The following is a 22,926-nucleotide window of genomic DNA, read 5'->3' as shown; positions in this document are numbered from 1 at the left end:
ACAAAGTTGCCTTCAAAGAGCAAGGTTTGTTTTTATTTTAAAATGGGTTGACATAAAAATTGGAATTTTATAGTCTGGGAAGAATACATAAAATGATACGTAGAGCGGAATCTGGGTCTTTTTGTACGTGTGCATCGTTCTCCTTCTCCCTCCCCACCCCAAAAGACCCCAATTTGGATTAAAGATTTTCAGATTGTGGTGGTGGTAATATCAGCACTGAGGAATTGGGTGTGTTTGATTTTATTAAAGGAGTTGTGAGATGCATGCTGGTTGTTCATGTACTTTCACATGGTTATCAGGACTGTGCAATATACTTCAATAAATAAAAGCCCCATCTGGCCCAAAACTCCAATAGAAGTATCCTGCCTTCACATACTGATCTGTCAATGAGACTTAACAGTTAGGGGAAAAGGTGGGGCGGGGTAGAAAACGTGTTCAGTGGCAGGCAATAATCATTTAATCAAAAGGGAAATAGTTAATTATGTTGTGAGGAGACATTATCCCATGTTGTACAGGTTCTCGAATCCTCCCACAGCTGAGGCTATTATACTTCCAGGTCAGTACACAATCACCTTCCAGGTCTGTTGAACATATAACAAAGCAGATGCTGCTAAGGTTGGTTTGAGTTTATTCATTTGCCTTAGTTGGTTGATGTCATTGTCCAGTCTTTTAAATAGTCAAATCAAATACTTATACTGAGAGTTTTGGAATCCCTACTTCAGAGTTTTATCATTTGTTTCATATATTGGCTGGCTAGAGATATAAGAGTTATAAGAGTACTGTGGCCTGTACTTTGTTTGCAGATTAACAGGTGTTGAGATTATCTACCTTGAAATTCACAGGACTGTCCTAGTTTCATGAATCTGCCCCAGGTTGTATAGCTTCAGAGGGGTATCCAAGTTAGTCTGTAACAGGAAAAACTTAACAACAAATAGTCTGGTAGCACTTTATAAACTAACAAAACATGTAGATGGTATCATGAGCTTTCGTGGGCACAACCCACTTCTTCAGATGCCTGTAGTGTGTTCTGGACATCCAACACTCCAGTCATCTGAAGAAGTGGGCTGTGCCCACCAAAGCTCATGATACCCATCTACATGTTTTGTTAGTCTTTTAAAGTGCTACCAGACTATTTGTGTGTTAAGTTTTTCCAGGTTTTACAGGCGTGGCAGGCAGAACTGTGAGAATTCTGCATTTAAACTTAAGCTGTTGGCACAAATACGGTAATGTCGCATTTGCAAAACCATGTTATATCAGGCAGTGAAACACATGGTTGCAGCATTAAAACACCATGTCTCAAATGCACATAACATTGCAAACTTTGTGCCCGGAGAAACTCATTTGGAAAGAGAACTTAAAAATGTAACCCTCTCTCTTTTTATGATATCAGCAATCTCTGCTAGCCTATCACACAAGAGGCGGGAGCAGCCATTTGAAGGTTGCATCCCACATACCATTTCGCCTACTGTTTTTTCTTTATTTGTTAAAATTTAAGATTAAGTGCTCTGCAGTTGTTCCTTCCTCCATTCTGTGACCTCTGTATGGAGCACATTCTGTTTGGTATAATATTGTGCTTGTGCCACTCATAGGAAGTGGACTGAGTAGATTCCCGGAGCTGAACTATCCATTACCAACCACAGTTATTAGAGGGTGGCTAGCAGCATGTGAATTAAACTGAAAGAGCAATTATTAACCTCTTGTATTTTAGCTGGCAAGTATAAATATCACCCAACTCATCCATTCGTGGGGCATCAGTCCATTATAATTTTGCTTTAAAATTTCATGTTTTCTTTGTGTGGATAAATTGTAGAGTCAATTAATTAATGCTCATGTAGCTGTGTGGAAATGTAGCTCATTTACATTTTTCAATTTGTACTGCTCCAAATGCTTACTTTCTGAAAAATCCCATAAAAAAATATGTCCATAAATGTCAAAAGTCAAATTTTAAGCTTATGAATATTTAGAAACCGTCTGGCCATATTCCTTTGGTTTTTAGTATGTCACTTAGCAGTGATAGAAGCTTCTGAGGTTTGCTAATGCTAACATGCCATTTGTTTTTTCTAGGGTAATAAATGCAGGGAAGAGCACACATAATGAAGACCAAGCAAGCTGTGAAGTGCTTTTTGTAAAGAAGAAAACTGGAGGCACTATTTCCACACCTAACAAAAATACGTCCACAAAACGAAGGTCCTCACTGCCAAATGGAGAAGGACTACAACTAAAAGACAACTCGGTAAGTAGCCTTCACTAATCTTGCTGTCAGAACAGAAATACAGACTAACATAGTAGAGACCGTAGTGTAAGACCAGTGAAAAACCTAACAATTCCGAAGTGTTGCAGATTTTTTTTATATACTCTTCTCTGGCCTAATTGGCTCTGCTTTCTCAAAGATAGTTTTACTCATTTTATTTAGCTCCATTTTTGGGTTCTGAATTTCACATGCTGCAAATTGTTTCTCATGTAAAGGAGAGAAGACAAACAATCATAGTGGACATGCTAAAGCTATTTAAAATAATGGATATAATGAAGGCCCATTTTCTCTTTCTCATAGCATAAGCCCAAGAGAACATAACCAGAATTTTTAGGCAACATATCGAACACAGATAAAAGGAAATACTTTTTATTATAATACATATTTAACAAATGGCATTCACTGCCTCAAGTTATTGAGAGTGCTTAGTGGGATTCAGAAATAGTCCTTAATCACATATAGTCTTAATATTTATATATAAATAGGAGTTATAGATATAGAGATATATTTATCTATATCTATATCTATATTTATTTCATGGTACAAACTACTCATTAATAGCCTTGTTTAGAGAAGAAATTTCTCCTGTGGGCAGGTTTTGACATAGAGGATTTCTTGCAATCAGTGGAAGATTGGCCATTGTTAAGGCTCAGATTTAGTCATTTTAGTAAAAATCATGACAGAGAACAGGCAATAAACAAAAATATCCCTGACAAAATGGGAAGGGAGGAGAGTCTCCCTACCACCTGCCCTGTCTAAAACACTGTGGGGTCCCCCACTGCCTGCTGCGGCATGGTGAGTGGGAACTCTCGGGAACCCCCAGGAAGCTCTGGGGTCCCCCTGCTACCATTATAGAGTATGTTGTTTGTGGCATCTGTAGGCAGCCTCTGTGTCACTGAAATGTGTATAGATAACAGAATGCATTTAAGTGTTTGTTCTTGCTCGTCATATCACCACTCTTCCTTCTGATGTTCTCAGCTTCATTTCTCACTCAGTCTTTTGCAAACTAGGATTATTATCTTAAAGGCACCATGAATATATGTGAAACTTCTCAATTACAAAAACATATGGGAAAACAAGCAGAAGACTGGCTCTGCCCTGAGGTTATGAACAGGTAAAAGGTGATGAGGGAAGGTCTTAAATATCAAAACCAAAACCAAGAAACCCGGGACACAAAAATCTTTATATTTGACCAGAGTGAATTGAAAATTGCTCAAGACACTAGGACAGCAGAGAATGACGACATCTAATAGTAATAAATCCCTTTTAAAAATGTTACTCCAGCTCCTCTACAGATTTTTGTCAAGGTCCTGAATTTTCAACAAGTTAAATTTGTAATTGCATAGGCCAGGGGTGGGGAAACTAGGGCTGGGGCCAGATGCAGCCCCCAGCTTCCCTGGAAATGGACCCCGATGCTTGGTGCTCCCCCCAATATTGAGGAGCCCATAGTGGAACTCCAGCCATCCTGCTGCCGCACCACAGGAACGTAGCGCGCACAGTCTATTAGCCTAGGCCGCCCAAGGCTCTGGTGTGTAAGGGGAATGTGAAGAGTGTCTTTCTCCTTCTGAGTCAGGGGCTGTGTCAGTGAGTGTTTGGGGATTTTTTGCTTTTCACTTGTATTCAGCCCTTGAATCATTTTTCTGTGGTTCAGCAGTCTCCAACCCCAAAAAGGTTCCCCACCCCTGGCATAAGCAAAATACTAATTCAGCTATGCCCTGAACTAGTTCAAACAATGAAATTCTGCAAATCTATTCAGTATTTGCATGTACAGATGATCAGAATAGTCATGTAAACATGTACTTCTTGACTTGTGCTCACAGTAACAGTAATTGCACATATGTGCACCCCATTTGTTTTAAAATTAAATACCAAATGAGGATCATGCTGGTATCCTGCAGTATAGTTCTAATTTGACACTCAGTTAAGTGTTGTTTTGTTTTCCTGCCTGATACACTGTTTTGATGTTCATGGAACATAGGAAATGTCATACTAGGTGTCACTAATATTCCAGACAGTCTAGTTCCTTTTCTCCAACTGTTGCCAGAATCAAATGATTCATAGGAAGATAAAAAGGAAGATTATTTACATAATTGTCTGCCTAAAGGGAATATGTTTTTCCAAATCAAAGATAGTTTGTGGTTTTATATCCCTAGTTTACATGATTTTTGATTCTATCTAAATGTAATCAAATCATTAATCAAATGTTCTCATTATCTTTTCCATGATGACAGTGAGTTCTGCGAGTTAATTACTTTTTTAAACTTTCTTTTTGTCAGTTTTAAACTGGCTGACAGCCAGCCTAATTAAATATCCCCATGTTCCTGTGTTATGAAAAATGGTTTATAGAATCTGAGTCTTGCTGTCTTCATATTGAGTTATTTAATGTGCTGCTCTCATAACCTTTCTCTCCTCAAGTGAACAATCTGGTCTTTAGTCTTCCTACACACAGTAGTCTTTCCATAAATCTAGTTTTTGTTACCTGTATCCACGCCTCTTCGATTTCTGCAGTATCTCTCTTTTTGAGAGTTGACCCCAGACGAACACAGTATTCCAGGTGAGACACCATTGTTGTCTATGCTAGCGTGACAATACTTTCAGTAGCATTAGCTATCCATTCTTGATACTTTTTTTTATATATCCTATCTAAAGATCTTCCTCCATATTTTACTAAATAGACACCACAAGATGATGCTGTATGTATTGGCATATAACAAAATGGCAGATATAATATTTCCCAAAACAGGGAGCCATATGGCTGAGGGTATTTAGCTACTGGGGGCAGTCTTGCTCTAGCAGCTAGCAGAGGTTGTTTTTTTTTTCCTGGTAGTGTACGTGCTGGGCTGAACCTATGAAAAAAGATGAGGTCACATAGTTATTAGTATTAATTACTTGTATTATTTAAAGCATAGCAGACCTTTTACCTGTTAGCATTCTTTGGTAGAGTTCCAGGGCTAAGGATACTGTATTTTTTAAATACGATAGGATTTTTTTTTAATATGAGGAAGTTTATGTAAAATGCAGGCTGTTATGCATCACATTAGTATGTAGAAATAAAGAAATGAGACACTTCAAGGCATACATCTTGCTGGGCTGTTGTTTTACCTCACAGGGGTTATTAGGAAAAAAGCCAAACATTGAGTTCTGCAGTCTCTCAGAAGGGATATCCCAGCATGACACACACTCTGAAATCTTACTGTGGTTATTAAAGGGTTCTGTGTAAAGAGAGGAAGAAGGAAAGGATTTATTAAAATAATTGTTTAAAGGCAAGGTATTTCACAGAGTTAAAACAATTAAAAAGGAAATGCAAATTGAATTTTAAAATCTTTATTTACTAATACTATTTTTTCTTCAGATTTCTTTATACTTGGCAGAACATGCTTTCCATACTACATGCCTTTTCTTTCTTCTCCCATCCTCCATTTTTCTCACATTCCCTGGGACATTTTTATGACTTAAATGGCAGCCAGATTTGGAAGTTGTAAAATCCTTTTCATTTCATCAAAGAAACTGGAAATCCCCATCCCCCATGAGCAAGGATGATGGAAGTGCTGCTTGGAGATGTGTGAGGTGCTTGCCAAGCAATATGGTTTTAAAAAGAGAAGTTGCCATCTGGTGCGGTATCATTAAGTGGCTTCCAACAGAGTTTCCTTTGCACCTGGAGATGGCAGAGAAGCACTGTAATAGGGCCCTGATCCTGTAAGCTGTTTGTACATATATCTATTAATATGGGGGACCCCACTGAAATCACTGGGCTCTGCATGGGAACGGGAAATTGCCTATGTACATTAGCTTCAAGATCTAGAACCCAGTTCCTCAAAACTGAGCTATAAAGTTAGAGCCTCCCAGCAGGAAGAAAATGGACCTACATAGCAAAGATGAATCAAGAAAGGGATGTAGGGCTATTTTTTGCCCATAGAAAAAGCAAGGAAACCTGGAAATGAGAAATTAACTTTTTGTTTCAAAAATGACAAAAGCCCAAGAAGAAAAAAATCCTATTGAGATCTTCATCTTCATTTCATCTTGCAATGGGAGGGTCGTTTCCAGCCTGCCTAAAATTTTGCCTCAAATTGAATCTGTGTACTATAAAAGGTGTATACAATTTCGTTTGTGATTCAAGGTCTTACTGTGCACATATGTCTCTTGTGATTCTTTGTCTGTTGCTTTGTTAAAAACAAATGCCACATTTGTAAAGCTTGAATGCTTTTAAAAGGTTAACATTAATTTATCTTATAATTACAGGAGACTGCTTTCAGCTAGGTTTAGTAGCAGAGGAGCCTGAAGCTGATTTGATCTCACAGCAGACTAGAAATGCATTGTGAGATTCAGAGCAGTGAGATGGCTGCTTATTATATTTATTATTAACTAGCCAATTAGTCTGTCATAAGACAGGATTTTCAGGTCTCTCCTCCACGTCGGTCTTCTCTCCTGAGCCTCCGGTCTCTCACTCCATCTCTCTCTCTCCTCCTCCTCCTCCTGCCTCCCCCCATCTCTCTCTTTCAGCTCTCCACCACCTCCTGCCTCTCTCTCTCTCTCTCTTTCTCTTCTCCTCCCCCTCCTGCCTCTCACTCGTGGGACTGTGGAGCCCAAATGGCCGTTTGGGCTCCGCACTCCCCGTGCTGAATGGGGGGCGCGGAGCCTAACGGTCAGTTGCGCCGCTTGCTCCCATGTGGTGGCCTGGCTGAGCAGCGCCACGGCGGGAGGCGAAGGGGGGTGGGGCAGTAACGTTCACGGCCAGGGGACGGGGCCTGGAGCTGCTGTCACGCCACACATCACTGCCCGCCCCCATTCCTCCCACCGCGGCACTCGGCTGACTTCTGTGCCGCTCAGCCGGGCCGCCGCGGAGGAGCAAGCAGTGCAAGCTGCCATTTGGGCCCTGCACTCCCCATTCAGCACAGGCCGCCCAGAGGGAACAGCCAGCATTTCAGGCAACAGCGCGGCTCAGAGGGAACAGCCAGCATTTTGGCGTTACAGACTCTGACACTGGGCTACTATATATATGATGTCTCTGGTGCCTATTCAGTGTTCTATAGCCTTCCCCAAATTTAAAAAAAGGTTTTAGATTCTTTATCATATCATTGCTGTGTTTTGATTGATGAAATTTTCAGCTGAAGGATTCTGGTCAGCCAGTGGAGATGGAGAGGCAGGATTGAGAGACCATTACTTTATAGATTGCAGCAGATGGAACTGTGTTTTAACTAATTTCACAGGGGAAAAATGGTTTGTGAACTATGTGCTTCACTCCATAATCCCTCCACAAACCCACCAACTGACTAGCCATTTTGACTACTCAGAACTTTTCTTTGTGACTGCCATTGAAATAAAAATGTGAACCAAGTTACTAAGTAGCAGCAAAGGTTTACCAGTTCAAGCAGAAGAAAGTACAGCAATCATCTTCCATTCTGATTTAATTTAAAAAAATCTTTCACGGTCTCAAGATACCTTTTGTGACAGCTGTGTTACATGTTGACAACATGTATGGCAGCTACCATGCTGACTGATACATCAGGGACCTTTGACCTGAAAGCATGATCTTAAACTCAGAGTTATAACACTCCTGTATTCTTTGTGGATTAACACAGAGGGCAGCACCAAACACACAGACCAGTAGGTTGAATATGTCCTCTGATCAGAGGAAGCTCATCCCAAGCATTTAAGGACCATTGCAGTCAAATCCTGTGCGTGAGTTCCCTCTTATGTGGTTGTTACCATCTTGGCCAGTGCTAAGGATTGAATCACGGGCTTCTAAAGCTAAGAGCTAAATTCTCTCAAGTCTCAAGATAAAGCAGTACGCTTTCAAAACTTAGACCTGTACCAGCCTCATATACTGAATGTATATAGACACAGAAGAGGACATCTGACACCCCCTGACCACATTCAAGTGTTTCTGGGAAGTAGAGACCACTGGATTGTAGCTTAGGATTGCTAACTGTCTAACGGCACAAACCCAAACACCCTTGCCTTGTCCTTTGCTACGTCTTTGAGGCCCCAACTCTCTCACCTTCCCCTCCCCTTTTCTTACTCAATCTCCCCCATGTTTACTCACTTTCACCAATGTTTTTATTTACCAAAAATTCCAAAAAAAAAGTTGGTTTCGGTTAAACCATCATGTACAGTGAAATTTTTTGGCTGCCAACCAACCAAAAAGTAAGTTATTCATGCCACTTTAGTTACTACTGGAAAGCTAGTTGTGCACCTTGGTCTGATTCCTAGTGGATAAATGACCATGTCACAAAAGTATTTAGCCCCACTGCAAGTGGTCCATTCACAAGGGAGGGAAGGGCAAAGTAGAGTGGGTATAACGAACTAGCTTCCTTCCCCAGTGATGTCATGCCTTCTGGGCATAGTTGATACAGTATGTAGAATACTGTAAATTTAATCAGCCTTTCCAGGGGATGGGGTCAGCCAAGTGACATGACATTTTTCCCTTCCAAAAAACGCCTATTCTTTTGTATCTCAGAACAGGTCAGGTACATTAGATAAGGTGCAAATAATTGTCAGTGTTGCTTGGGTCACTGGCAACCCTGATAACTGTGTACATGGTGTTTTGTGTTTTTTTTTTCTTCTCACAAACAGGAAAATGATGGCATCAGCTTGTACTTCTGGTCCCTGTTTGATGGACATGCTGGATCTGGGGCAGCTGTGGTAGCATCCAAACTGCTTCATCACCATATTGTGGAGCAGCTGCAGGAGATTGCGGAGATCCTGAAGAACTCTGCAGTCCTTCCCCCAACCTGCCTAGGGGAGGAGCCAGAAAGCGCAGCCACTAACAGCAGAACTCTAACCAGGGCAGCCTCTCTGCGTGGGGGGGTTGGAGCTCCGGGCTCACCCAACACCCCTCCAACACGCTTCTTTACAGAGAAGAAGATCCAACATGAGAGCCTTGTTATTGGAGCTATTGAAAGCGCATTCAGGGAAATGGTAGGTGTATTTCAGGGCTGCTTTCACAGCTTAATGAATGACATGGGTTGGGGAAGATGAATTTCTTTTCACTTGTTCAGTCTATAGTTAGGTCTGTATTTGGTGGCTCTGTCCTGTAGCGTCCAAGCCCCTCACAGTCTCTCATCCTTGCCACACCTCCATGAGTGGGGCTGTGCAGATGGGGAGCTATGGAGAGCTGTAGGAGAGATTCCTAAGCCCAGTTACACAAGAACAGATGATAATCCTAAATTCCAGGGTGCTGTATTAATTACTGAACCATCCTTCCTGTCACAGTGTTGTGTAACTTGCTGAAGTAGCTTTTAGAAACATCTTTATTTTTAGACATGTAGAAAGTTACATTGTTCCACAATAGAAGATAATCAGTTTTCAATGGTAAGGTAAATTATTGACACTAGGCTGTATATTTCCTAATAACAAATGGTGATGTTTATCCTGGTCCAGTGGGATGACCTAATGCCCTGCATAAAGGGTGTGGAAGAAAGTTGCACAGAGGATGCGCTGGCACTCCTCATGCCACTGGCAGGGTCCCTGTACCAGCCTTGATATAGGAGGCCACGTTCTGGCAGTTTGGGGGTGGACCAGGGAAAGAGTCCCAGTACCCACTGCAGCTGGATGGAGGCTCTTGTTCGTAAAAGCAGGGCCAGATTAAGTGGTGCTGAGACCCTAAACTATGTCAAGTTTAAGAAGCCCCTAGCATCACTCAAAAATGTGTATTATTCTAACAGGACAATAAAATAAAAAATAGTTTTATATTTGCATACATACTGTTACATGGGCAAGGATGCAACTGGTACATTTTCATAATCTGAAGCCCCAAGCTGTATCTTAGGCCAGGTCTACATGAGCGGAAACAAATCAATGCAAGATTTGCACCCCCAGCTACATGAATTGCGTAGCTGGAGTTGACTTTGCATTGATTTTTCTGGGACAACCCTACAGGAGGAGGTTAACATGAGAAGTTCTCCCATCGACTCTCCTTACTCCTCGCAACAGCAAGGAGTACTGCAGTCAACGGGGGTGCCCTCAGCGTTCAATTTAGGTCATAAGCTAGAAGAGGGGCTACATAACAGCTCTGTACTCTGGTCCATTGCTGCTGTGGGTGGGTCTCACTCCACTCATTTGTGGTTCACTCACATGGATAGTTGGGGTGAAATCCTGTCTCCATTAAAGTCAGTGGCAAAATTTCCATTAATTTCAGTGGAACTAGGGATTGACTGGTAAGTGGATATCCCCTGCAGGAGGCTGATTTTGTGAACTTGTGCCATTGTGAATAGTGCTTGCTAACCTGAGAGTTCTCCAAGCAGTAGGACCATGCCCGATAAGAAGTGCCTGTGGAATCAAGCCTTAGGGAGTAACTATATTATATGTCTTTTAAAAAGCTTCATCTTTGTGCAGAAAACTTTAAACAGCATTTCCCAGCGGTTTTATTCTCAAGGTGAAGTACAAAGGCAGGACTCAATCATAATTTTTCCTCATGTGTGTGAATTAGTCTCAGTACATGCCTCTAATTAGCAGACTGCAGCAGTTATTCCGGAAAAGAACGGTTTCATTTCTGCACTCGAGTAATTATAATGATTATGTTTTTGTAGTGCTTTCCATCCCAAAGAATCAGAAAGCTCGTGGCAAACAACTGTACTACTGAAAATATTCATTGTAAAATAAATATTGTACTTTTTATTACAAACTTTTTACAATTACATGACACGATGGAAGCAGCACAGAATTAACTATATTTAACTTAATATTATGAAATATGTACGTTTGTTAGGACATTGCTGTGTATGTCTTCTAGCACGGAGGACCCTACCTGAAATTTGGTCCCCATAGTGCTAGGGACTGTGTGCACAAACTATGGTAATTTGCCTTTCTTCGTGTTACTAGCCGACACGGAGATAGGGTTGAGTATCACCTGCCCCATGTCTTCGATCAAATGCTGCAGGCTGGGCACCTTTTATTCTCACTCACTTCTGCCTTTTCATCATTGTCTCGAGGAACCGTTCATAGTGGTTACCCAAGTACAATAACAATTCTAATGAAAAAATTATTAGGAAAAAATAGGAGTAAATGCAATATAGCCAGTCTTAAAATCTGGATAACATTGTGTACTTAGAATGGGCTTAAGAAAACAGAGAAGTGTGTCTGTGTCTGTGTCTGTGTCTGTCTGTCTCGCTCGCTCTCTCTCTCTCTCTCTCTCTCTCTCTCTCTCTCTCTCTCTAGTAATGGTAAAACTTAAAAAACATTGAATAGTCCTGCAGCACCTTAGAGTCTAACAAAATGTAGATAGTATCATGAGCTTCTGTGGGCACAACCCACTTCTTCAGATGAATGGAATTAAGGGATCCAGGGTGAAGATAAATAGCAGAGAAAAGAGGAGACTGGGGGGGGGGTATGATAGAGGTATATAAAATCATGAGTGGTGTGGAGAGGGCCGATAAAAAAAAGTTATTTATTAGTTCCCTAAATAGAAGAACTAGAGGACACCAAATGAAATTAATGGGTAGCAGGTTTAAAACTAATAAAAGAAAGTTCTTCTTCATACAGCGTGTAGTCAACCTGTGGAACTCCTTGCCAGAGGAGGCTGTGAAGGCTAGGACTATAGTAGAGTTTAAAGAGAAGCTAGATAATTTCCTGGAGGTTAGGTCCATAAAAGGCTATTAGCCAGGGGATAAAATGGTGTCCTTGGCCTCTGTTTGTCAGAGGCTGGAGAGGGATGGCAGGAGACAAATCGCTTGATCATTGTCTTCGGTCCACCCTCTCTGGGGCACCTGGTGCTGGCCACTGTCGGCAGACAGGATACTGGGCTAGGTGGACCTTTGGTCTGACCCAGTACAGCCGTTCTTATGTTCTTATGTAAAGAGAGGGGATGGGGAGGGAAAGAGAAGAGGAAAAAATGGAGAAAGGTTTTGTTTTGTTTTTTAAATTAGTGTCCTTGCTAAATGAGGCTAATAGAATGGGTTCCAAGTATCTTACTTAGCTTTTTATGTCATTAGGAGGTGGAAAGTAGCAGCCCATCCAGATTAGGTCTTTGTTTAAACCTCTATTCAACGTGTCAAACTTGTAAATTAAACCATGTTCTGCAGTTTCTCTCTGAGTGACTTTTGATATTGCTTTGAAATAATTCAGACACTTAGATCCATTAGTGAGTGCCCAGGCAAGTTGAAATGTTCCCCAGTAGGTTTCTGTGTGTTGCCATTTTGAATATCTGATTTGTGTCCATTAATCCTTTGTTGCAGAGACTGTCCAATTTGGCCAATATACATGGCACAGGGGCATTTCTGGCACTTGATGGCATAGATCACATTGGTGGGTGAATAGATATATGAGCCTTTGATGTGGTATGAGCCTCCTTGATACCAATGTGATCATTCTGTATTAGTACCTTTTCCGTGTTTTTATGGAAAATCTTAAACAACTAATAGGCTAGCAGCACCTTAAAGACTAATAAAACATGTAGATGGTGGTATGAGCTTTCATGGGTACAACCCACTTCTTCAGATGACTGGATTAAAAGTCCAGATCCAAGAATAAATAAGGGATGGTGGGGGGGAAGGGCGAGAAAGAAGGGGGGACGGGTAAAAATAGTGAATTGGATTGTTCAAGTTACAAGGGATATGTCTGGGATGGAAGCTAGAGGCATGAAGGTAAGTGTAGCAGTCAGTAGGTTATCGGTATAAGGTGGTGGAAATGTGTCCGTCATGTAATTGTACTGTAGTGACCCCTCAGTCTGACAGGCCTTGGGGAGGGGGGAAGGCCAGTCCTTGCCTACAGACAACCCCCTAACCTCAAACAAATTCTTTTCAGTAACCACGCAACATTTAGCCTGCCCAGGCATTCATTCATGGATCTCAAAGTCACAGTACATAACCCTCTTTGCACATCCCTTCAGGTACTGCCTAGCAGAAGGCCTTCAACTCCTCTCTTCACTTGGAGTGCTGTGTGCCATTTCTCCTTTCTGCTTAGTCTCCTTTTGAATACTAATTAAGTTTTCCCTGTCTTGTCTGAAGTGTCAGACTCAATGTAACTCATTTTTAGTCATAACTCAATTAATAATTCCAGTGCCTGTCAAATATGATTTCTTATGGAGAGTCCTCACTCTAACACTCCCCCCCGCCACACACACACACTAAGCCACGTGGCACTCTATGTATCTTCTGTGGATGGTTGTCATTCTACTTAGAGATTTAAACTACTAGCCTATCTCCTGTCTGTTTGTTTTTTTTCTAGACTTTTTGTTGTAGCTTGTGTTAATTTATTTCTATCTTGTAACCTGAGGTAAATGAAGATGGCCTGGGATAAATATTTGTTGTGTGCCAATTGTTAGCATTTTCAATTGCATTTGTTAACAGCTTTTCAGTTGCTTCAAGTTTTAACTCGAGTTACCATACAACCCAAAACTGTAGTGTGAACGAATCCTGAGTGATTTTCATCTTAGTCTTGGTTTATAGCCCATGTTCTGAGGCACTGGAAGGGCATTTCCAAGTGTTCTTTTATATTAAGCTACTCTGATAACTTCATCAAACTTAGCTTGCTCAACTGAACTGAGCTGAAGGGGAGCCAATGGGTTAGTATGCATAGCTTTGTGCATCACAGGTAAGCCATCCACTTCTTATTTCTTTTTTGTCTTAAAGAGAGTGTAAAGCCACATTCAGCCTTTTGTAAAGAAAGTGCCACACAAAGTACACTCCCACCTGAAAGGTATATCCGTACCCCCAGTTATCCTGCTCTCAGCTCATGATTTAATTTATTTGTTTTTGTTGTGTTGGGGTGAAACTTAGATTTAGATGTAGAAAAGTGATAGAAAGCTGGCTTGTTGCTAGAATAACAGATGGGCTGAAAAAGTGGTGTTCAAATCCAGAACCGGATTTGGATTAATCTTGAAATTCAGAATCAGGACTAAGATTTGTATTCTGTGTAGATAAAAATCTAATAAATTTTCTAGTAAAACTTTCAGATGAAAATGGTGACGATCTTGAGAGAGACCATATTTCTGCCATTTTAAATGGTGGAAGCACTTGAATGAATCTGTTCAAATAACTGGCAAAACAAGAAGAGAGTTGACTTGGTGATTTAAGCATTACATTTCAGAATATCATATAGTTAGCCTTACTTCTGGAGCCACAAGTCCAAATCCTAAGAGAACCCTTCATCCTGTAGATGAAATTAATTCCTATGTTTCTTTTGAGGTAAACAGACTGAGATTCCTGGAACCTGCATAGAATCAGTACATTACTTTCTGGATGGTCTGTATAAAGTGCTTTGCATCTGCTTGATAGCATAAAAAGCAAATGAATCAGAATGTGATGTTTACAGCCATTCCATATTGAGTCAAGATCAAGCTTATGTAGAAATCCTACTTCTGAATCTTACCTATTCACCCATTATGAGATTGATTTTTATCATTACTCTGTTCTGAAACTTCTACTCAAGACAGAATTGTTGCACAGAGGGGAAAAATTCTTTGTTCTTTTGGAAGCCACGATTAGCATTGTTTGGCCTTCTCTTTTTTTGGAACTGAGAGGCCTATTGGCTAGGCTGTGACAGTGAATGAACTTTCAGAGGTCTTAGGGTACGTCTAGACTACATGCCTCTGGCGCCAGAGGCATGTAGATTAGGGAACCGGACATAGTAAAATGAAGCGGCGATTTAAATAATCGCCGCTTCATTTAAATTTACATGGCTGCCGCGTTGAGCCGACAAACAGCTGAACAGCTGTTTGTCGGCTCAACGCGGCAGCCATGTAAATTTAAATGAAGCGGCGATTATTTAAATCGCCGCTTCATTTTACTATGTCCGGTTCCCTAATCTACATGCCTCTGGCGCCAGAGGCACGTAGTCTAGACGTACCCTTATACTGTGACTCACCTGCTCTACGACTCTGCCAGTGTTAGCTTAGGGTACGTGACTCTTTTGGGAGTTATCCCGAAATAGCTACCCCACATCTACACAAGCCATCCGTTATTTCAAAATATTTTTCAAAATAACAGGTGCGCTATTTTGCCATCCTGGTAAACCCGGTTGCACAAGGGATGGCTCGAAATCGCGTGTTACTTTGAAATTTGGTGCTGTATAGACATGCCAAATTTCAAAATAAGCTATTTCAAAATAGATTTGAAATAACATACGCAATTTGTGTAGCACAAATTGTGTATCTTATTTCAAGTTTAGGGTGCTATATAGACGCACCCTTAGGGTTGTCTGGCTTGGCTATAGAATCTATAACTAAATAGTTTTTCCTGTAGCACTGTGGTCAGTACAGTGCAGCCTACATGGCAATCAGCATCCCTATGACAATTCTTAAGAGGTTTGTCCCATCCGTACTACAAACAAAAATCTGTTTTATTTTTAATTTTTGATTTAAATATAAAAATAGATAGTTAACTCTGGCTTTGGAGGTTTAAACATTTTAACTTGCAGTCTGTACAAACAACATAGCAAACCCCCACACAACAGAAGCACCAGCTGCCTAGAATGTCAAAATGAAAGTGCAGCTATATCCCACCCTAGAAAGATCTTAGCTGTCCTCTAAACCCTGAACAAAGAAATGGGCTTTTCAGAGTGTCCTGGAGATGAACAGTTATGGACTCTTTTGGAGCAATATGTCAATGAGGTCCAGAGCTGAGAAGCCCTAATGGAAATTGCCAGCAGTCCATCTCCTTTTTTTAAAGCAGCTTCAGCATCTAATTTCAATAGTAACATTATCCCTTGGGACAGAGGCAGTCTTTCATGATGATTAAAGGTCTAGAGAACATGACCTATGAAGCCAGGCTTCATGAACTGGGCTTGTTTAGTTTGGAAAAAAGAAGATTAAGGGGGGACATGATAGCGGTTTTCAAATATCTAAAAGGGTGTCACAAGGAGGAAGGCGAAAATTTGTTCCTCTTGGTTTCTGAGGACAGGACAAGGAGTAATGGGCTTAAAGTGCAGCAGGGGAGGTTTAGATTGGACATTAGGAAAAAATTCCTAACTGTCAGGGTGGTCAAATATTGGAATAAATTGCCAAGGGAGGTGGTGGAATCTCCCTCTCTGGAGATATTTAAGAACAGGTTAGATAGACATCTGTCAGGGATGGTGTAGACGGAGCTTGATCCTGCCTTGAGGGCGGGGGGCTGGACTCGATGACCTCTCGAGGTCCCTTCCAGTCCTATTATTCTATGATTCTATGTCCTAAACCATTTATGATTATGACCAAAATCAACATGAAATTCTAGCTGGAAACCAGTAAGCAAGCAGTCTGGTTCATGAAGCACTGATGTCATGTGCTTCTACTGTGATACTCCACTTAATAACTAGACAGCAGTTTACTGCTCCGCCTTTAGTTTTCAAAGGGATTTTATGTACAACCTTGTGGACCATGCAGATTTTAAAGTGGCAAAAGAATAGAAAACTCTCCATATCTGGTAGACGGGGTCACAGCCTTGTGGAATTAAATGGCTCTCTTGCTGAGTACTGTAATTTTAATCCTCTAAAAGCAAATGGTGGTCTAACACCACCGTGAAGGTGTGAGGTCAGGCAGTATATAGCAGATGGATTCCTCACTGAAAGATGCCAGTACAATCTCTGTTATCTTCTGGTGATGCTTTCCTTAATCTACCGTCGTCCACATTGCCAACGTTAGCCAATTTGCTCATGTTAGAGTCCCAACTTCAACCAGGACCTGGATCAGGTTTCTATAGTGTGAAAAGTGTGTGGCTGGCACTTTGACACATTCTGCATTATAAACATGTTAAATAAGAGGGGTGAAAAAACTGAACCCTGCTGAACCTCAAATGAGAGACCTTGGCGTAGAGCACCAGTTACCCACTGTGGCCACTCTTAAGGGAAAAGAAATCATCTAAGAGCAGTTCTATGTCTTCTCCACTAGGTGGCACACACAAGCCAAGCAACATATCATGGTTGATGGTATCAAAGGCAGCTGCTTTGCATAAGATGAACTTCAAACTTGATCTTTATCCACTCACAGGAAGAGATCACTGACCACTGTAACCAACCCAGTCTATATTTAGCTTGACAAGGATCAAGAACAGCTGAGACATGTGAGAGTTGTCTCACCGGAGCCTTCTCAGCAATCTGTCCGAAGAATGGAAGATGGAACAATGGCCAGAAGGGGTGATGCTGTCACTCTCAAGTGAGAGCTGGTTGTCAGAGGACATAGAATGCTTAGACATCAGTAACATAGACAGGTGATTTGGAAAGTCTCTTATTCCACTGGGGCTTTACCCAAAATTAATCCCTCTACAGCAGGGGTCTCCAACCATTCTAAGCATGAAATCACTTTTTGAATTTCAGTGCAATCCAAGATCTACCTCAAACCCAAATACACTGGCCCTGCCTCCTTTGTGCCACTTCTCCCAGACCCCGCCCCTGCTCACTCCATCTTCCCTCCCTCACTCCCCAATCCTCCCTCTCTTTCACCAGGGAGAGGAAGCGGGTTGGGGTGCAGGCTCTGGTCTTGGATTAAGGGATTTGGAGTGTGAGGGGGGCTCTGAGCTGAGCTTGGGGCAGGCAGTTGGGATGTTTGAGGGGGTTCTAGGTGCAGGCTGTGGGAGGGTGTTTGGATACAGGGTGCTTGGTGCTAGGAGAGGGACTTGAGGTGCAGGAGGGGCTTCATGACTGGGGTAGGGTTTCAGTATGTGGGCTCCAGCTGGGCACTGCTGATCTCAGGTGGCTCCTGAGTGGTGATGCAGTGCGGCTAAGGCAGGCTCACCCCTACCTTGGCCTGGCACCCCTCCCAAAAGCAGCCAGCAAACTCCGTCCCAAGTCCTGTTGTGCCCCCTCTCTGCTCTGTGGGGATAGGATACAGGGTGGGAGTGGGGGCACCTTGACATCAGCGCCCCCCCTACCTTCCCTGCCCTGCCAGCAAGCAGGAGGCTCCCAGGAGTGAGGGGAGGCAGTTCCAAGGCAAAGGGCGGGAGATGCACAGCAGTAGGGGGAGGAGCAGCTGAAGTGCCGGCCAGGGGCGGATATACGGCAGGGCGAACGGGGCGGCTGCCCCGGGCCCCGCGCTTAAAAAAGCCCCGTGCATGCGCCATGGCAAAGGGGGGGGCCCCGCGGAGTTATGCTGCCCGGGGCCCCGCAAAACAGTCATCTGCCCCTGGTGCCGGCACTTGATAGCCCTCTTGGCCAAACCAGTCAGAATCACCTGTCAGAGGCTCCAAGATCTACAAATAGATACTGATCTACTGGTTGGTGACCACTGCTCTACAGTGTGCCAGAGACACTGACCAATTGAGAATGCTATACTCTAGTGGTCACCAACCAGTGGATCGGGATCTACCGGTAGATCTTGGAGCCTCTGACAGGTGATCCTGACTGGTTTGGCCAGCAAGCTATTAAGCGCTGGCACTTCAGTTACCCCTCCACCCACTGTCATGCTGCTCCTGCCCTCTGCCTTGGAGCTGTCCCCTGGGAGCATCCTGATTGCTGTGCAGAGTGTGGGAGGGAGAAGAGGAGGAGTGCTGATGTCAGGGTGTTCCTCCTCCCCCCACTTTTCTCTGTGTGGAGATAAGGTATAGAAGAGGATGGAGGGAGCTTGGCAATGCAAATCTGTCACTCTCTCACACTGTGTGTGTGTCTGTCATTCTTACAAGCTTCCCTTCACTCTCCTCTCCTGACCCAACACATACATGGGGGGTTGTTGTTACCGTAAATTAGCATATATAACCCGCACTCGTGTATAACCCACGTTTTTTTCCTGAATGTGTTTTTTTAAAAAAAAAGTTTTAGATAACCCGTGGACATGTATAACCTGCTGGTTATATACGCTACTTTAAGGTAATTGCACATACCTGCTGCCAGTAGTGGTAACGTAGAGCGCAGCACAGGCGAGCTGGCTGGCCTGTGGGAGAGGAGTCTCACTCGTGTCCAGGCTCCGCACAGCCACAGCCAGGCGCAACCCACCCTCCTCCAGGCGGGGGGGAACAGAGAGCGCAGAGCAGGCGAGTAAAAATAAACTTGTATACTCTGTGGATATGTGTACCCCACGGGGCGGGAGGTTGTAAAAATGTGTATAACTTGCGGGTTATATACGCTAAAAGACAGTACTACTTTTATTACTTGCAAAGTGTGTTATTTTTGAGTTTTGACTGGTTTGTGCATTTCATAATGTTCATTTCTCTCTTACACTTCAATTTAATTCTTTGAGCAGTGAGTTCTAAAATCCCTAACTTGTCGTGGCTGGAGTAATTTATCCCTGTGGTAATTGCTGCTCCTGGAAGTGGCTGGCATGTCCCTGTAGCCCCTGAGAGAGGCACAGCAGGGTCTCTCCATATGCTGTCCTTGACTATAGATACATCTCTTGCAATTCCCATTGATCAGTAACGGGAACCGTGGCTAGTAGAAACTGTGCTCAGTGCCTGTAGATGAGGGGCAGCACATGGAGCCATTGCTGTACATGCCAGCTGCTTTAAGGAGTTGTGTAGGGCCAGGGCAGGAGTAAGCCTTCCTTAACCCCACTGATCCACCAGCCTGAAGCCATCTCAGTTAAATGGTGCCCAACCAGAGCTTGCATCCTGAATCCATATCCCAGTCTTGAACCCCCTCCATCCCCCAACCACCTGCCCCCAGGGGCAGATGACGATTTTGTGGGGCTTAGGGCAGCACAATTTAATGGGGCCCCCCTTTGACACGGCACATGCGTGTTGGCGCCACGGCGCATGCGCAGGACTTCTTGAAGCGCAGGGGCCCAGGGAGGCCGCCCCACTCGCCCTGCCCTATATCCACCCCTGCCTGCCCCAGCCGCGAGTCCCCCTTCTCTTTCCCAGAGCTTGCACCCTGAAATCCCTCCTGGACCCCAATCACCCACCCTGGGCTGAACCCAGAGCCCCTCACACACTCCAGACTCCTTGGCCCAAGACCAGAGCCTGCACCCCATCCCCCTACCCAGTCTGGTGAAAGTGAGTGAGGAAGGGGGATGGAGTGAGCAGGGTAAGGTCTAGGGAAAGGGGTGGAGAAGGGGCAGGGCCTCAAAAAAGGGGCAGGAAGGAAGTGGGGCAAGGGTATTTGGGTTTGAGGTAGATCTTACATTGCACTTAAATTGAAAAAAGTGATCTTGTGGTTAAAAAGGTTGGATACTACTGCTATACTCTGTCATTGTGACATATGTACTGTGACAAAGATTTTCCAGGTAGTATACAGAGAATTTTAACTATCAGACATGTTCATTAAATTAATGGGAGCTATGCAGCAAAATCTCCAGATGCCACTTGAACACTTATTTCCAGTATGAGTGGAAATAAAAATAACGGTGTCTTACATTTCCTTGTGTACATTGTTGCAAAGCAGGAAAGCTCTTTTGAGTCTCGTTTCATTTAACAGAGCAGGGTGACTTTTGCACGTCACATGAGTAAAATTTAGAGCTCTGAACAGAATTATCCTTCCAGCTATGGAGGGCTACATGGGTCACTGTCAAGACTGATAATTTTTTTGGTGGGATGGGACACATGATTGGAATGTTGGTATGGAAGGGTACGGCTTGCTCAGGAAGGACAGACAGGGGAAAAAAGGGAGGAGGGGTTGCCTTGTATATTAAAAATGTACACACTTGGACTGAAGTGGAGATGAACGTAGGAGATAGCCGTGTAGAGAGTCTCTGGGTTAAGCTAAAAGGAGTAAAAAACGAGGGTGATATCATGCTAGGAGTCTACTACAGGCCACCTAGCCAGGTGGAAGAGGTGGATGAGGCCTTTTTTAAACAATTAACAAAACTATCCAAAGCCCAAGATTTGGTGGTGATGGGGGACTTCAACTATCCAGACATATGTTGGGAAACTAACACAGCGAGGCACAGGCTATCCAATAAGTTTCTGGACTGCATTGGAGACAACTTTCTGTTTCAGAAGGTTGAAAAAGCTACCAGAGGAGAAGCTGTTCTGGATTTGGTTTTAACAAATAGGGAGGAACTAGTTGAGAACTTGAAAGTGGAAGACAGTATAGAGTTCATGATCTTAAGGAAAGGTAGAAGGGAGACCAGCACAATTGAGGTAATGGATTTCAGGAAGGCAGATTTTGATAAGCTCAGAGAACTTGTAGGTAAGGTCCCATGGGAAGCAAGACTGAAGGGAAAAACAACTGAGGAGGGTTGGAAGTATTTCAAAGGGACGTTGTTAAGGGCCCAAAAGCAAACAATTCCGCTGTGTAGGAAAGATAGAAAATATGGCAAAAGACCAGCTTGGCTTAACAAGGAGATCTTGCATGATCTCAAAATAAAAAAGGAGTCATATAAAAAATGGAAACTAGGACAACTAACAAAGGCTGAATATAAGCAAGCAACACGGGAATGCAGGGGCAAGATTAGAAAGGCAAAGGCACAAAATGAGATCAAACTAGCGACAGGCATAAAGGGAAACAAGAAGACCTTTTATAAATACATTAAAAGCAAGAGGAAGACCAAGGACAGGGTAGGCCCACTGCTTAGTGAGGAGGGAGAAGCAGTAACAGGGAACTTGGAAATGGCGGAGATGCTCAATGACTTCTTTGTTTCGGTCTTCACCGAGAAGTCTGGAGATGTGCCTAACGTAGTGAATACAAGCAGAGAGAGGGTAAGTTTAGAAGATAGGATACACAAAGAACAAGTTAAAAATCACTTAGGAAAGTTAGATGTCAGCAAGTCACCAGGTCCTGATGAAATGCATCCCAGGATACTCAAGGAGCTGATAGAGGAGGTATCTGAGCCTTTAGCTATGATCTTTGAAAAATCATGCCAGACAGGGGAGATACCAGAAGACTGGAAAAGGGCAAATATTGTGCCCATCTATAAAAAGGGGAATAAGAACAACCCAGGAAACTACAGACCGGTCAGTTTAACGTCTGTCCCAGGGAAGATAATGGAGCAGGTAATTAAGGAAATCATATGCAAACACTTGGAAGGTAATAAAGTGATAGGGAATAGCCAGCATGGGTTTATGAAGAACAAGTCATGCCAAACTAATCTGATAGCTTTCTTTGATAAGATAACGAGTGCTTCAACTGGTGTAATTAGGTGGATGTGGTGTCGGGAGATGCAGCATTATGTACATCAACATTAGTGGCTTCCGGGAGACACCCCCCCCCCCCCAATACTCCACCAGACCACGTCAGACATGGTTTTGAATTCCACTGCTCATTAGCAAGGTATGCAGGTACACTTCCCTCCCCTTTTTAAAATCCTATAAATGTTTGGAATTTCATTTCTTGGTAGCTTGGCACAGAGAGGTCACCTAGCAATGGGCTGTGCTGGCTCCATGCTGCAGATGCACTGCTGCCTGGAGTAAACAGGCGGTGGTGAATCTGTGGGAAGAAGAGATAGCTCTATTCCAGCTGTAGAAACATCTTTATTTATGAGCCACTTGGGGCATGGGGGAGAAGAGCTATTACATGGACCCTCAGCAGTGCTGTGTGAAAGCCAAGAGCAAGGGTAGCAAGGGCAAGAGAGGCTAACCATCATTCTACTGCAGAGCCACAGATGTGCTACTTTTACAAAAATCTGCATGCCATCCTTGGCGGAGACCCACCACCACCCCAAGGAGCACCATGTCACAGGCCCCAGCTGTGAGCAGTGAGGAGAAGGAATATGGAACCTGGCACGCCAGTGGCACAGCAAGCAAGGACCTGTTTTGTGGCTCTTCACAGTCCAGCCAGTCCCTACAGTCAAGCACAAGTGAGACTGGTACAAAGGAAAGAGTCTCTGGTTAGCACTCAGTTTGATTTGATATTGCAGACGCACATCTGTTTGTTTACTCTTAATTTTTATTTGTGCTAAG

General features: G+C 43.1%; 1 protein-coding gene across 2 annotated transcripts in view; it reads left to right on the top strand.

Moving 5' to 3' along the window:
- Positions 1-22,926, top strand: part of PPM1H (protein phosphatase, Mg2+/Mn2+ dependent 1H) — a 194,880-nt gene that overhangs the window by 74,372 nt on the left and 97,582 nt on the right. For both annotated transcript variants that reach the window (XM_075930876.1, XM_075930885.1), the window contains exons 2-3: positions 2,065-2,233; positions 8,825-9,169. In XM_075930876.1, the coding sequence (XP_075786991.1) occupies positions 2,065-2,233; positions 8,825-9,169 (514 nt within the window). The remainder of the gene's footprint in view (positions 1-2,064; positions 2,234-8,824; positions 9,170-22,926) is intronic.

Source organism: Pelodiscus sinensis, chromosome 1, assembly GCF_049634645.1.
Source record: "Pelodiscus sinensis isolate JC-2024 chromosome 1, ASM4963464v1, whole genome shotgun sequence".
Lineage (NCBI taxonomy): Eukaryota > Metazoa > Chordata > Testudines > Trionychidae > Pelodiscus > Pelodiscus sinensis.
The sequence above is the reverse complement of the archived record's forward strand: the minus strand, read 5'-3'. Positions and strand labels throughout refer to the sequence as shown.